General features: G+C 44.9%; 1 protein-coding gene across 3 annotated transcripts in view; it reads right to left on the bottom strand.

The window, feature by feature from the left end:
• Nucleotides 1–12,261, bottom strand: part of LOC138751994 (uncharacterized) — a 150,868-nt gene that overhangs the window by 127,588 nt on the left and 11,019 nt on the right. For all 3 annotated transcript variants that reach the window (XM_069915122.1, XM_069915123.1, XM_069915124.1), the window contains exons 2-3: nucleotides 6,235–6,365; nucleotides 1,743–1,936 (exon numbers count right to left, since the gene is read on the bottom strand). In XM_069915122.1, the coding sequence (XP_069771223.1) occupies nucleotides 1,743–1,936; nucleotides 6,235–6,344 (304 nt within the window). In that variant the 5' untranslated portion in view covers nucleotides 6,345–6,365. The remainder of the gene's footprint in view (nucleotides 1–1,742; nucleotides 1,937–6,234; nucleotides 6,366–12,261) is intronic.

Raw genomic sequence — 12,261 nt, 5'->3', positions numbered from 1 at the left:
TCTCTTTTGATTTTCACCCTTCCTGAAAGTACAGTGGATTTGTTGTATGTAAAATTACAAAATCACAAGGTTGCAGACTCCAGGAAGCAATGAACTGGCACAGGGCGCCAGAAACGGGGAGACCACCCCCGCCTGAGAAGGAGAAGCAGGGGAGATGGCCCTACAGGGAAGGTGGCCACAGATTAGAAGCGGAGGGACCTGCGCAGGCTGCAGGCGACTTGCAGTTTGTCGGCTGACGGAGACCGGCTGATGGAGACCAGGTATCGGAGCCAGGATTCAAAAGGGCACTGAGGGCAAGAAGGGCTTCCAAAGGGGCCTCGGGCGCTGAAGACTTCTTGATCACGATGGAGGTTTGGAGCTTCAGTTGTGGATGGATCAAACAGGAATCTGTGGGGCTGCAGGCGCGCTGGAGGAGAAGCTACGGACACTCAGTGACTCAGAAGGGACTCTCTCTCTTCATGTAAGGGGCACTGGGCAACATTAATGGTGACTCATTGCCTGCCTTATGGCAGGCAGAAAGCAATTTCATGTAATACTACAGGGTCTGCACTAATTACACAACAATAAGGGAAACTTGAAAGTACTGAATTTTCATCATTCTTCAGTGGATCTAACAAAACAGGCATTCAGGTTTAAATGTCACATAATACTGAGTTCAGTGAGAAGGCTTTTTCTCCAGTTTGCTTTAAGAGGTTCAAGGAGTTTAAATCATTAGGTCCAAAACTTTTAAAGTCTGCCACCCCCTTGGCATCCAGGCCATATCTTGAACACCTCCCCACATACAACAGCGCTGGTGGGGGGGGGGGGGTCGTGAGAGGAGGTGCTGGGGGGGGGTGGGGGGTGTGGTGATACGACCACCAGTCTACTGCAGGGAGCAATCTCTGTACCTGCAGGAAGACCACCTAAGGGGCTGACTCCATCTGGCTGGCTGTCAATCAGCTGACCTGATTATAGACCTGAGGTAGCCCCTCCTGACCCAGTCACACAAGAGCCACCAAAGCATGAACTGGTATTCAGACTTTTACTGGAATAAAGCCTGTTGTACAGTCTTTAGAGTTATGTGCTTGCTCAGTGGGGGAGTGGAGGGTGGTGAACGGTGGTGCTGGGGGGGGGGGGGAGGGTTGAGCAGCAGCGCTGGGGGGGGTTAGCGGCAGTGCTGAGGGGGGGTTAGCGGCGATGCTGGGGGATGAGTGGTTGTTGCACTGAGGGGGTGGTAGTGACGCCAGTACAACATGGCGGCCACTGAGACCACCCCTTGCGAGAACACCATGTCACCGTTTATTTTGCTCACTACTGCCACCCCGGATCTGGCCAGAAAATTACTGCACTGGCTTCTTCATTAAACTTCGTAGCAAACTGAATAATAACGAGTCTGAAGGTTTGGAACGCCCCCTATTTCCTCACTGCCCCCTTTTGCCTCAGCGTTCCCTTGGATCCTTCCACCATCCACAGGGGTGGCGGCAGCGCCCACTTTGGGAATCACTAGTTTAAATGAAGAACAGTCAGTAAACCTGGCTTGGGTTACGGGCGAGAATGTAATCAAGGGATCTGCAGGATCATCTATACAACAGAAACAGCGGGGTAAAACAAAGGCCTGGGAGTCAGTTACTGGCTGTAGGCTGTAGCACTCAAGGTTCAAAGTGATCATTGAAATGAGATGTGTTTTGTGGAAGAAACCATCTGTAGAAGTGGCAATCTTGTATTATGATATGGACACCACCTGCCGCCGCTGTCTAACGCACCGTCCTGCCTTCGGTCATTGATGTAAACCCCAGTGAAGCTCGAGTCAACCAGCCGGTGCCGGTTGCTTGGGAGAGCACGGATGACACGGGCATGGATCCTCGAAATGCTCCTGTTCTGCACCTCATTGGCAGTGTTCAGGACGTAATCAACCACCTCTCTGTTCCGACCAATCAGGGTGATCCGCTTCTTGAAGCTTCACGGGTGGTGGTGGTGGTGGGTGGGGGGGAAGGGGAAGGGGATTGGAGAGAAACAGAGAATGCATCAGCTCTCACATTATCGACTATCGAGACCTTCACTTCAGTGTCAATTTGAACTAATCCTATCCCATCAACCGCGGCACATATCCTCGTCCACTGTGAAACTTAAAAGTCCGCAGACGCTGCGATTGTGATAAAAACACAAAAATACTGGAGGAACTCAGCCAGTCTTGCACCATCCATTGGAAGTAAAGATACTCAGGAACCTACCTGCATTTTGCTCATATCTTGACAAAGGGCTCAGGCCTGAAACATTGGTTATGAGTCTTTATCTCCTATGCACGCTGCAAGACTTGCTAAGTTTCTCCAGTATTTCTGTTTTCACTTCAGTTTGCTTGCAGGAGCCAGAATCTTCCATCAAACACAGAAACAGGCCTTTCAACCCATCTAGACCATGCCAACCATTATTGTGCCCAGTCCCATCAACATCCACCTGAACCATAGTCCTCCATACCCCTCCCATCCATGTACCTATCCAATCTTCTCTATGTCAAAATCAAGCCCACATTCACCACCTCCACTGGCAGCTCATTTCAAATTCTCACCATCTTCTGAGTTAAAAAGTTCCCCCAAATGTTTCCCTTAAACACCTCAGCATTCAACCTTAATCTATGTATGTCCTCTCATTCTTGTCTCACCTAACCTCACTGGAAAAAGTTGACATTTTCTCTGACAAAACCCCTCATAATTTTGTATACATCTATCACATTTCCCCTCATTCTTCTACACTCCAGGGAATAAACTCCAAACCTGATTAACCTTGTAACTCAGTTCCTCAAGTCCTAGCAATATCCTAGTAAATCTTCTCTGCACTCTTTCTATCTGACTTAGAACCTTAAAATCATAGAACATTCTTTCTTTGGCTTGGCTTCGCGGACGAAGATTTATGGAGGGGTAAAAGTCCACGTCAGCTGCAGGCTCGTTTGTGGCTGACAAGTCCGATGCGGGACAGGCACCTACATTACAGTTCAACAAACAGGCACCTTGGTGATTCTAGTCTGTGCCAAACTATTATTCTTCACTCTCCCACTGACTTACACCCAGCCCATAGCCCTGCCAACCTCTCCCATTCATGTTCGTGTCCAAATTCTTTTTAAATATTAAATTTGAGCCCGCATTCACCACTTCAGCTGGCAGATCATTGCACACTCCAACCACTCTCTTTGTGAAGAAATTTTTCCTCACGTTCCCCCTGAATTTTTCACCTTTCAGCCTTACCCCATGCCTTCTGGTTTGTATCTCACCTACCTTCAGTGTAAAAAGCTTACTCACATTTACTCTGTCCATCCCCCTGATCATTTTAAATACCTTGATTAAATCTCCCCTCATTTAAGTCTTAATTGGTTTAACCTTTTCCTGTAACTCAGTTCCTTAAGTCTAGGCAACATCTTAATAAATCTTCTCTGCCCTCTTTCTATCTTGTTGATATCTTTCCTGTAGTTCGGTGACCAAAACTGCACACAATCCTCCAAATTTGGCCTCACCAAGGTCTTAGACAACTTTACCATAACATCCCAACTCTTGTACTCAATACTTTGATTTATGAAGGGCAATAAGCCAAAAGCTCTCTTTACAACCTTATCTACCCATGACACCACTTTCAGGGAATTATGTATCCGTATTCCCAGATCCCTCTATTCTACCGCACTCCTCGGTGCCCAACCATTCACCATGTACGTCCTACCTTGGTTTGCCCTTCCAAACTGCAACTCCTCACACATGTCTGTATTAAATTCCCTCTGCAATTTTTCAGCCCATGTTTCCATCTGGTCCAGATCCCTCTGCAAGCTTGGAAAACCTTCCTCACTCTCCACAACGCCTCCAATCTTAGTGTCATCTGCAAACTTGCTGATCCAACTTTCCACTTTATCATCCAGATCATTGATATAGATGACAAACAACAATGGTCCCAGCACCAATCCCTGAGGCCCACCACTAGTCACAGGCCTCCAGTCCGAGAATCAATCATCCACCACTACTCTCTGGATTCTCTCATACAGCTAATGTCAAATCCAGTTTACTACTTCACCATGAATACCTGGCATCTGAACCTTCCTGACTAATCTCCCATGCAGGACCTTACTAAAATCCATGTAGACAACATCCACAGCCTTCCCTTCGTCAACTTTCCTGGCAACCGCCTCGTAAAACTCTATAAGAATACCTACCATGCACAAAGCCACATTGACTGTCCCTAATCAGTTTATGGCTATCCAAATAATTGTACATCCAATCTCTTAGAAAATAATTTACCTGCTACTGATGTCAAACTCACCAGCCTATAATTTCCAGAGTTACTTTTGAAGCCTTTTTTAAACAACGGAACAATGTGAGCTCCCCTCCAATCCTCCGGAACCATACTCATAGCTAAGGACATTTTAAATATTTCTGCCAGAACCACTGTAATTTCTACACTAGCCTCCCTTGAGGACCAAGGGAATATCTTGCCAGGCTCTGGGATTTATCCACCCTTATTTGCTTTAAGACAGCAAGCACCACCTCCTCTTTAATCTGTATAGGTTCCATGACCTCACTGCTTGTTTTCCTACTTCCCAAGTCTTTGTGCCAGTTTCCTGATTGAATACTGATGCAAAAAATAAACATTTCAGATCTCCCCTATCTTTTGGCTCCACCCATACATTCTAGATCCTTTCTCATTCCCTTAAAATTGACCTTTCTCCAATTTAGAATCTCAACCCGAGGCCCAGACCCATCCTTCTCCATAATTAACTGGAAACTAATGGCATTGTGGTCTCTGGACCCAAAATGTTCCCCTGCACATACTTTTGTCACCTATTTTCTCATTCCCTAATAGGAGGTCCAGTATTGCACTGTCTCTTGTTGGTACCTCTATATGTTGATTAAGAAAACTTTACTAAACACATTTGACAAACTCCAAGCCATCCAGCCTTTTATAGTTGGGGAGAGCCAGTCAATATATGGAAAGTTAAAATCTCCTCCTATCACAACTTTACCTTTCTACCTATCCTGTATTTGGTGACCAAAACTGCACACAATTTGTCAAAGTTGCCCTCACCAATGTGTTACACAACTTCAACAAAATATCCCCATTCCTGTACTTAATACTTTGATTTCTGAAGGCCAAAAACTGTATAAGATTAGTTGGACATGATCTCTCTCATGCACAAAAGCCATGATAATTATCCCAAATATGGTCTCTTTGGATACCTTTCAAAACTTTACTCACTCCTGATGTCAGGTTCACTGGCTATAATCACTAGATTATTCTTAGAACAAAGGATCTTGGGGGTTCAAGCCCATAGATCGCTTAAGGTTGCCATGCAAGTTGCCTGGGACGCACTACCTCGGAGGACCTTTCCTGGCCCAACATGCTCATGTCATCGTGAAGAAAGCACGTCAGTGCTGCTACCTCTTCAGAGGTTTGCAGAGACTCGGTATGACATTAGAACCCTTGGCAAACTTCTACAAGGTTAAATGTGAAAGGGGGTAAAGTTTAGGGGGAACATGAGAGGGAACTTTTTCACACAGAGAGTGGTGGAACGAGCTGTCAGCTGAAGTGGTGAATGCAGGCTCTATTTTAACATTTAAGAAGAATTTGGACAGGGACGTGGATGGGAGACTTATGGAGGGCTCTTGTCTGGGTGCAGATCAGTGGGACAAGGCAGAAAAATGATTCAGCACGAACTAGAAGAAACAGAGGCCTGTTTTGCAGCTGTAATTTTCTATAGTTCCACCATTCTAGATGTGTGATGGAATGTGTGCTGATTGGCTGCATCATGGCCTGGCAGGGGGGCACCAATACCCGCTGAGTGAAAAGCCCCACAAAGGTAGTAAACACAGCTAGTACATCACAGGCAAAACCCTCCCCACCATCAAGAACAACTATATGGATCACTGCTGTCAAGAGGGCAGTAGCAATCATCAAGGATCCCCACCATCCAGGACAGATTCTGTTCTGGTTGCTGCCATCAAAAAGTAAAGATGTCACAAGACTCAAACCACCGGGTTCAGGAACAGTTGCCACCCCTCCACCATCAGTCTCCTAAACAACAAAGTCAATCAGACTTGTTTAAGGACTCTTCCTTTGCACAGATCCATGATTACTGTTGCACTCCGACGGCAGGGTTCCAGGCATATTTTCTCAATGCTGCGGAAAATTTTGCCTGTGATCTTTCTTCCACACTTTAATATTTTGCTCATTATTGACGGAACAATCCCTCACTCCTCTTTGATCTAGCGGTGCTTTACTTACTCAATGAAGTTGGAGACATCTGGCCGTGAGGGTCTGCGACCTATCCGCCGAAGGTGATACTGAGGAAGGCCATCATTATTTGCCTGATGTGACACCATGGTTCCAGTCATAAGCTGTTAACCCCACAGAATCTACAAAAGAGATTGGTGTCATCAGACCATTCCACATTCAGTTGCAACGTGATTCTGCGTGCCCGATTCATATCCCCGATACCCTAACCCAATGGGAATCAGCATAAAAAATCAAGGTAGGACATACACAGTTAAAGGTAGAGCAGTGAGGAGTGCAGTAGAACAGAGGGATCTGAGAATTCAGACACAATTTCTTGAAAGTGGCATCACAGGTGGATAGGGTAGTAAAGGGAGCTGGCATATTGGCCTTCATAAATCAAAGTATTGAGTATAAGAGTTGGGATGTTATGATAAAATTGTACAAGAGTTGGTGAAAGGGGGCGTGGCGTGAAGGTGTGAGCAAAAGTCATGGGAAAGTGCCTCCTCCCCTGGGAGAATTCATTAATATTTTAAGCCTTGCCTGTACAGTTTGACTACGGCTGCGAGAAAGCCTCCAACAACTAGAAAATTAGTTTTAAAAAGTTACAAGATTTGAAAAAATTGGGCCTACTTCAACAACAGAGCCTCGGACTGGATTTTCTCCTCCTCCACGGGTGACGAGAGTGACGGCAGCACGAAGAAGTTGGCGCTGGCGTCCCGAAGGAGATTGTGGAACTACGTTTACTAGAACAAGAGTGCATGCATGAACTTGCGTGCCTGCGCTGAACGGATCGATTGGAATTGCAATGGGAGACTGAAAAGTCAGCGCAAAGGTTGAATTTCAAGACCTGCCTCCTTTATATCCCGTGGGAAGGTTTATATTGTAAATTGTCAAATTTATTCTGAAGATTGGACTTTGATGATCATTTATGCACCAAATATAGATGATGAAGGGTTTATTAGGGATACATTTATGTATTTAGCAGAGACACACCAAAAAATATTGGTAGGAGGGGATTTTAATTGTGACGTTACCTAATCAAAGCAAATTAAAATTACTGATTTCTAACACTACTGTAAATAAATTTATTTCAGTAATGTATAACTTACTTCAGACCAAGGCCCACAAAATTGGGGTGCATAAATCAAGATTAAAATGGGAAATAGATTTAAATACACAAATAAGTGAAAAGGGTTGGATGGAGTTGTTTAAGAATAATATGGACTAAACTTATTTCAATATAATTTTTTACATCAATTATATATGTCTCCACAAAAATTAAAGATTAAATCCTGCCATATCAGATTTATGTTTTAGATGTAGATCTGAGGTTGGAACATTTTTTCATTCAACTTGGCAACGTCCTAGACAACTTTGCTTAGGGGTAGGTAATTTTTTGGAACAAATGACTGGGGCCAAATTCCCACAGGACCCGATGTTATTTTTATTGAGTAATATTAAGGCTATAAGACCAAAATTAAAATGAATTATTTATCAAATTGAATTTGTGTTAATTGCTTTAGCAGTTTCTAGGAAATGTATAGCAATATCATGGAAATCAGAAATTGATTTAGGTATGGAAAGATGGCACGCAGAACTTCATAGTTGCATACCAGTAGAGAAAAAATACATAATCTGCAAGATAAATATCGTTTTCTGGAAAATATGGAGCCCATATTTACAAATTTTGATTTCATGTACGATTGACTCTTTGAAGACCTCACTTCTTGGTAACCTCCAATAGATTTTATTGTATAAATGTTTTATTTTCATGACATTCTCCAGATTTTCTTTCTTGTTTCCTTTTCTGTGTTTTTTTGAGGGGTGGGGGATGGGAAGGTGGGATTATATGTACGACATGTGAAATAATTTAGAATTGAATGCAACTATTATTGTCATTTAAAAATTTATAAAGTATTAAAAAAGAGGCCAAATTTGGAATATTGTGCGCAGTTTTGGTCACCGAACTACAGGAAAGACTGTAAAGAAGATTTACTGGCATGTTTCCCGGACTTCAGGAACTGAGTTACAGGGACTTTATTGGAACTTTATTAGGACAGTAACTGGAGCATAGAATGAGGGGAGATTTAATAGATGTATTTTAAATGATGAAGGGGACAGACAGAGTAAATAACAAAGTAAGTGTAGAAACACAATGTTGGAGAAACTCAGCAGGTCACAGTGTCCTTTATATATCAAAGGTAAAAATACATAACCCTCATTCCAAGCTTGAGCCCTTCATCAAGATAAACATAAATTTGATACCTCGATGAAAGGCTCAAGCCCGAAACATTGGTTATATGTAAAGGACACTGTGTGACCTGCTGAGTTTTTCCAGCGTTGTGGTTTTACTTCAACTACGGTATCTACTAATTTTTGTGTTTTACTACAGAGTAAACGTGGATCGGCTTGTTCCACTGAGGGTGGGTGAGATACAAGCCAGAGGACATGGGTTAAGAGTGAAAGGGGAAAAGTTTAGGGGGGACGACTTCAGAGAGTGGTGGGGGTGTGGAACAAGCCTCCAGCTGAAGTGGTGAATGCGGACTCAATTTTAATATTTAAGAATAATATGGACAGGTACGTGGGAGAGGTATGGAGGGCTATGGACTGGGTGCAGGTCAGTGGGACGAGACAAAAAAAATGGTTCGGCACAGATTAGAAGGGCCGAAGGGACCTGTTCTGTGCTGAAATGTCTATGGTTCAACATACATCTCCTCCTCTTCCCTCACCCCTACCCCACTCCCCTACCCTTCCTCCCCCTCACCTTCTCCTCCCCTCACCCCTACCCCTCCTCCCTACCCTCTCCCTTACCCTTGCTCTCCCTCATCCCTTCTCCCCTCACCCCTACCCCTCCTCCTTCCCCTACCCCTCCTCCCTCCCCCAGCCCTACCCTTCCTCCCCCTCTTCCCTCACCCTACCCCTCTCCCCTTCCTCCCCTCCTCCTCTTGCTTCGTCTTTCCTCCCCTCCTTTTCCCTCATGCCCTATGTCCCTACCACGCTGAGCAACGCTCACCACTCGATGCGTGCGCCTGCCCCACAGGGCTTCCCGTCCAGTCCCGCTGCTGTGAGGCTGCAGTGCAGGCCATTGCCTTGCTGCCTGGCCGTCCCAAACATTCCTTTTCTAGTGCATGTTCAATGTTTAAAGCAGCAGAACCTCGCTGGGGCCGGTAAGTGTCTCTGACCTGCTCACGATGGGTTAAACTGGTGAACCTTAGTGGCCCTGCACCACCAGTAAAACACGAAAGTCTGCAGACACGGTGATTGAAGTAAAAAAACAACCAGCTGGAGAAACTCAGCAGGTCAAACAGTGTCCTTTATACAGCAAACGAAGATACAGAACCAACGTTTTGAGCTTGAGCTCTTAGAATCATAGAACACTACAGCACAAAAAAACAGGCTATTTAGCCCTTCTAGTCTGAGCCAAAACATCATTCCGCTAGCCCCATTGACTTGCACCTATTCCATAACCCTACAGACCTCACCCATCCATGTATCCAATTTATTTTCAAAACCTGAGCGAGCCTGCATCCACCACATCAGCTGGCCGCTCGTTCCACACTCCCACCACTCTCCAAGTGAAGAAGTTCCCCCTAAACTGTTCCCCTTTCACCCTAAAGATATGTCCTCATATTTATCACTCTAAGTGGAAAGAGCCTACTCCATTTACTCTGTCTATACCCCTCAATTTTGTAAACCTCTATCAAATCTCCCCTTGTTCTATGCTCCAAGGAATAAAGTCCTAAACTGTTCTATCTTTCCCCGTAACTCAACTCCTAAAGACCCGGCAACATCCTAGTAAATTTTCTCTGCACTCTTTCAATCTTACTTATCAAGTCATGGAAAAGTGTTGGCAGGCGCCCAAACAACATTGGAGAGACTGGACGCAGACTGGGAGATTGCTTGGGTGAGCACTTTCGCTCTGTCTGCATCAGTGACAGGCATCTCTCGGTGGCCAACCATTTCAGTTCTGCGCTCCACTCCCAAGCTGACATTTCTCTCTATGACCTCATGCACTGCTAAACTAAGACCACCTGTAAATTGGAGGAACAGCACCTAATATTCTGTCTGAGCACTCTCCAGCCGGATGGCATTCACAGTGAACTCTGGTTTCTGCTAGTCCACTGCCTGTTCTCTCTCTCTTCCCCATCCCTCTGCCTTCTTTCCACCAACTCTCCACCCCCTTCCCCCTCGATTCCCAAAGCCACCCCCCCTCCCCTTGTTTGCTGCTGTGCTCTCCCTCCCATCCACCTAATACCCCCTGCCTGTGGTATTATGCTCCCTTGCCTCCCCCCTTCCTATTTTGTCTGTGTGCCGGTCTACATTTTGTCCATACCTTGATTAAGGGGTCAAGCCTGAACCATTGGTTATGTATCTTTATCTTTGCTCCATAAAGGGCACTTCTTGACCTGCTGAGTTTTCCTCCAGTGTTTTGTTTCAACTTACACCACAGGCTCTTCAGCCCCCAATTTTTTTTAATAACAAAAATATACTTCAGTTACAATAAATTACTTAACAAAAAAAAACCATTTCAAGTCTCTGCCCACCCTTAGTTCATATCCCCACACTTCCATCACTGTGAAAGAAATTGGTGGAACATAGAACTCTACAGCACAGAACTAATCCTTTGGCCTTCAATGTCATGACGACTTATATATTCCTTCCAAAAAAAAGTATTGAACCCTTCCTACCTCAAAATCCTCTATTTTTCTTTCATCCATGTGCACGTCTACAGCCCCTTTTACACTTGCATCCCACTACATTGGCCGTTCAGTGTAGGAATGGCGTGTTCACACTTGACCACTCTTAACCAGGACACCGCAAGAAGCCATCCCTGTGATTAGGACTATTCCTTTTACTGGTGAAGTCATGACACGTCGAGCGATGGTGGACCTGCCCTAAATCCTGATCAAAGTATTATGATCTTATATTTGAACAAAATTAATCATGCCTAAGCTTTTTTTTTTATTTTTTATTTTTCACACCAACTCAGAGAGTGATAGACGTGTGGAATGAGCTTCCGGGAGAAATAGTGGCGGCGGAGTCAATTGTAGGGAGGTGGGACTAGAAAGGGGTGTTTGGTTCGGTGCGGACTAGAAGGGCCTAATGGCCTGTTTCCGTGCTGTAATTGTTATGTTATATATTATGTTATGTTATGTTATAAATCACATTAACCATGGTAATCATGCCTAAGCTTTATGTACAGCACAGTAGGAGCCCTTCAGCCCCTGTTGTTGTTGAGCCGACCTATGTAAACCTTAATAAAGGAGCGTGGGAAAGTCCTAGCAATAAATAGCAATAGCGGACGATTTTTAAACAGCACGGGAAAGTTGGTAGCGCTATCGTGCACGATATATAAAGACTGTGTGGCAGAGAAAGAGCTGTATGCACGGCTGCATGCATGGAGCACTCATGGAGTGGTTTCTCTGCCGGATGGTATTCTGGGAAGTTAGGTCCACCATCGCTTTTTCCCATGGTCTTTATAAATTGTGCGCTATAGCACTACCAACTTTCCCATGCTGTTTGAATATGGTCCGCGAATGCTTTTTCCTCTCTCCATCCCCAACTGTGACTTTCCCACAGCAAAGTTTATACCTTCCTTTTAATCTTTTCTTCCTTCATATTCTTGCACTCATGCAAAAATTTGGGTCATTTCCATCCCAGAATGCAACTGACTGATTGCAACACCGGCGTCTCCACACACCGGGGATTGTACTAGAGGTCGAGGCAGTCTATCCCCAGCATGGGATGACATCATTTCATGCTGGCATTGAGAAGATTTTCCTTTCACTCTAGACCCTTTTTAGGCTGATTGGCCATTAATTCCTGGGACCACTTGCAAGTCTGAAAGGGGCTTGAGAGTCTATTAAATGCCAGTAATGTTTCAGCCTCTACTACAGCCTCTGCAAGGCATTCCAGGCACCCACACTCCCTGATGTCTCCCCTAAATCTTCCTCCCTTCACTTTGTACGCATGTCCTCTGGCGTTAGCTACTCCCACCCTGGGAAAAAGGCGCTGGCCTATCTATGCTTCACATAA

The sequence above is a fragment of the Narcine bancroftii genome, chromosome 1 (assembly GCF_036971445.1).
Source record: "Narcine bancroftii isolate sNarBan1 chromosome 1, sNarBan1.hap1, whole genome shotgun sequence".
Lineage (NCBI taxonomy): Eukaryota > Metazoa > Chordata > Chondrichthyes > Torpediniformes > Narcinidae > Narcine > Narcine bancroftii.
Note: the sequence above shows the minus strand (reverse complement) of the source record. Positions and strands in the feature narration are given on the sequence as shown.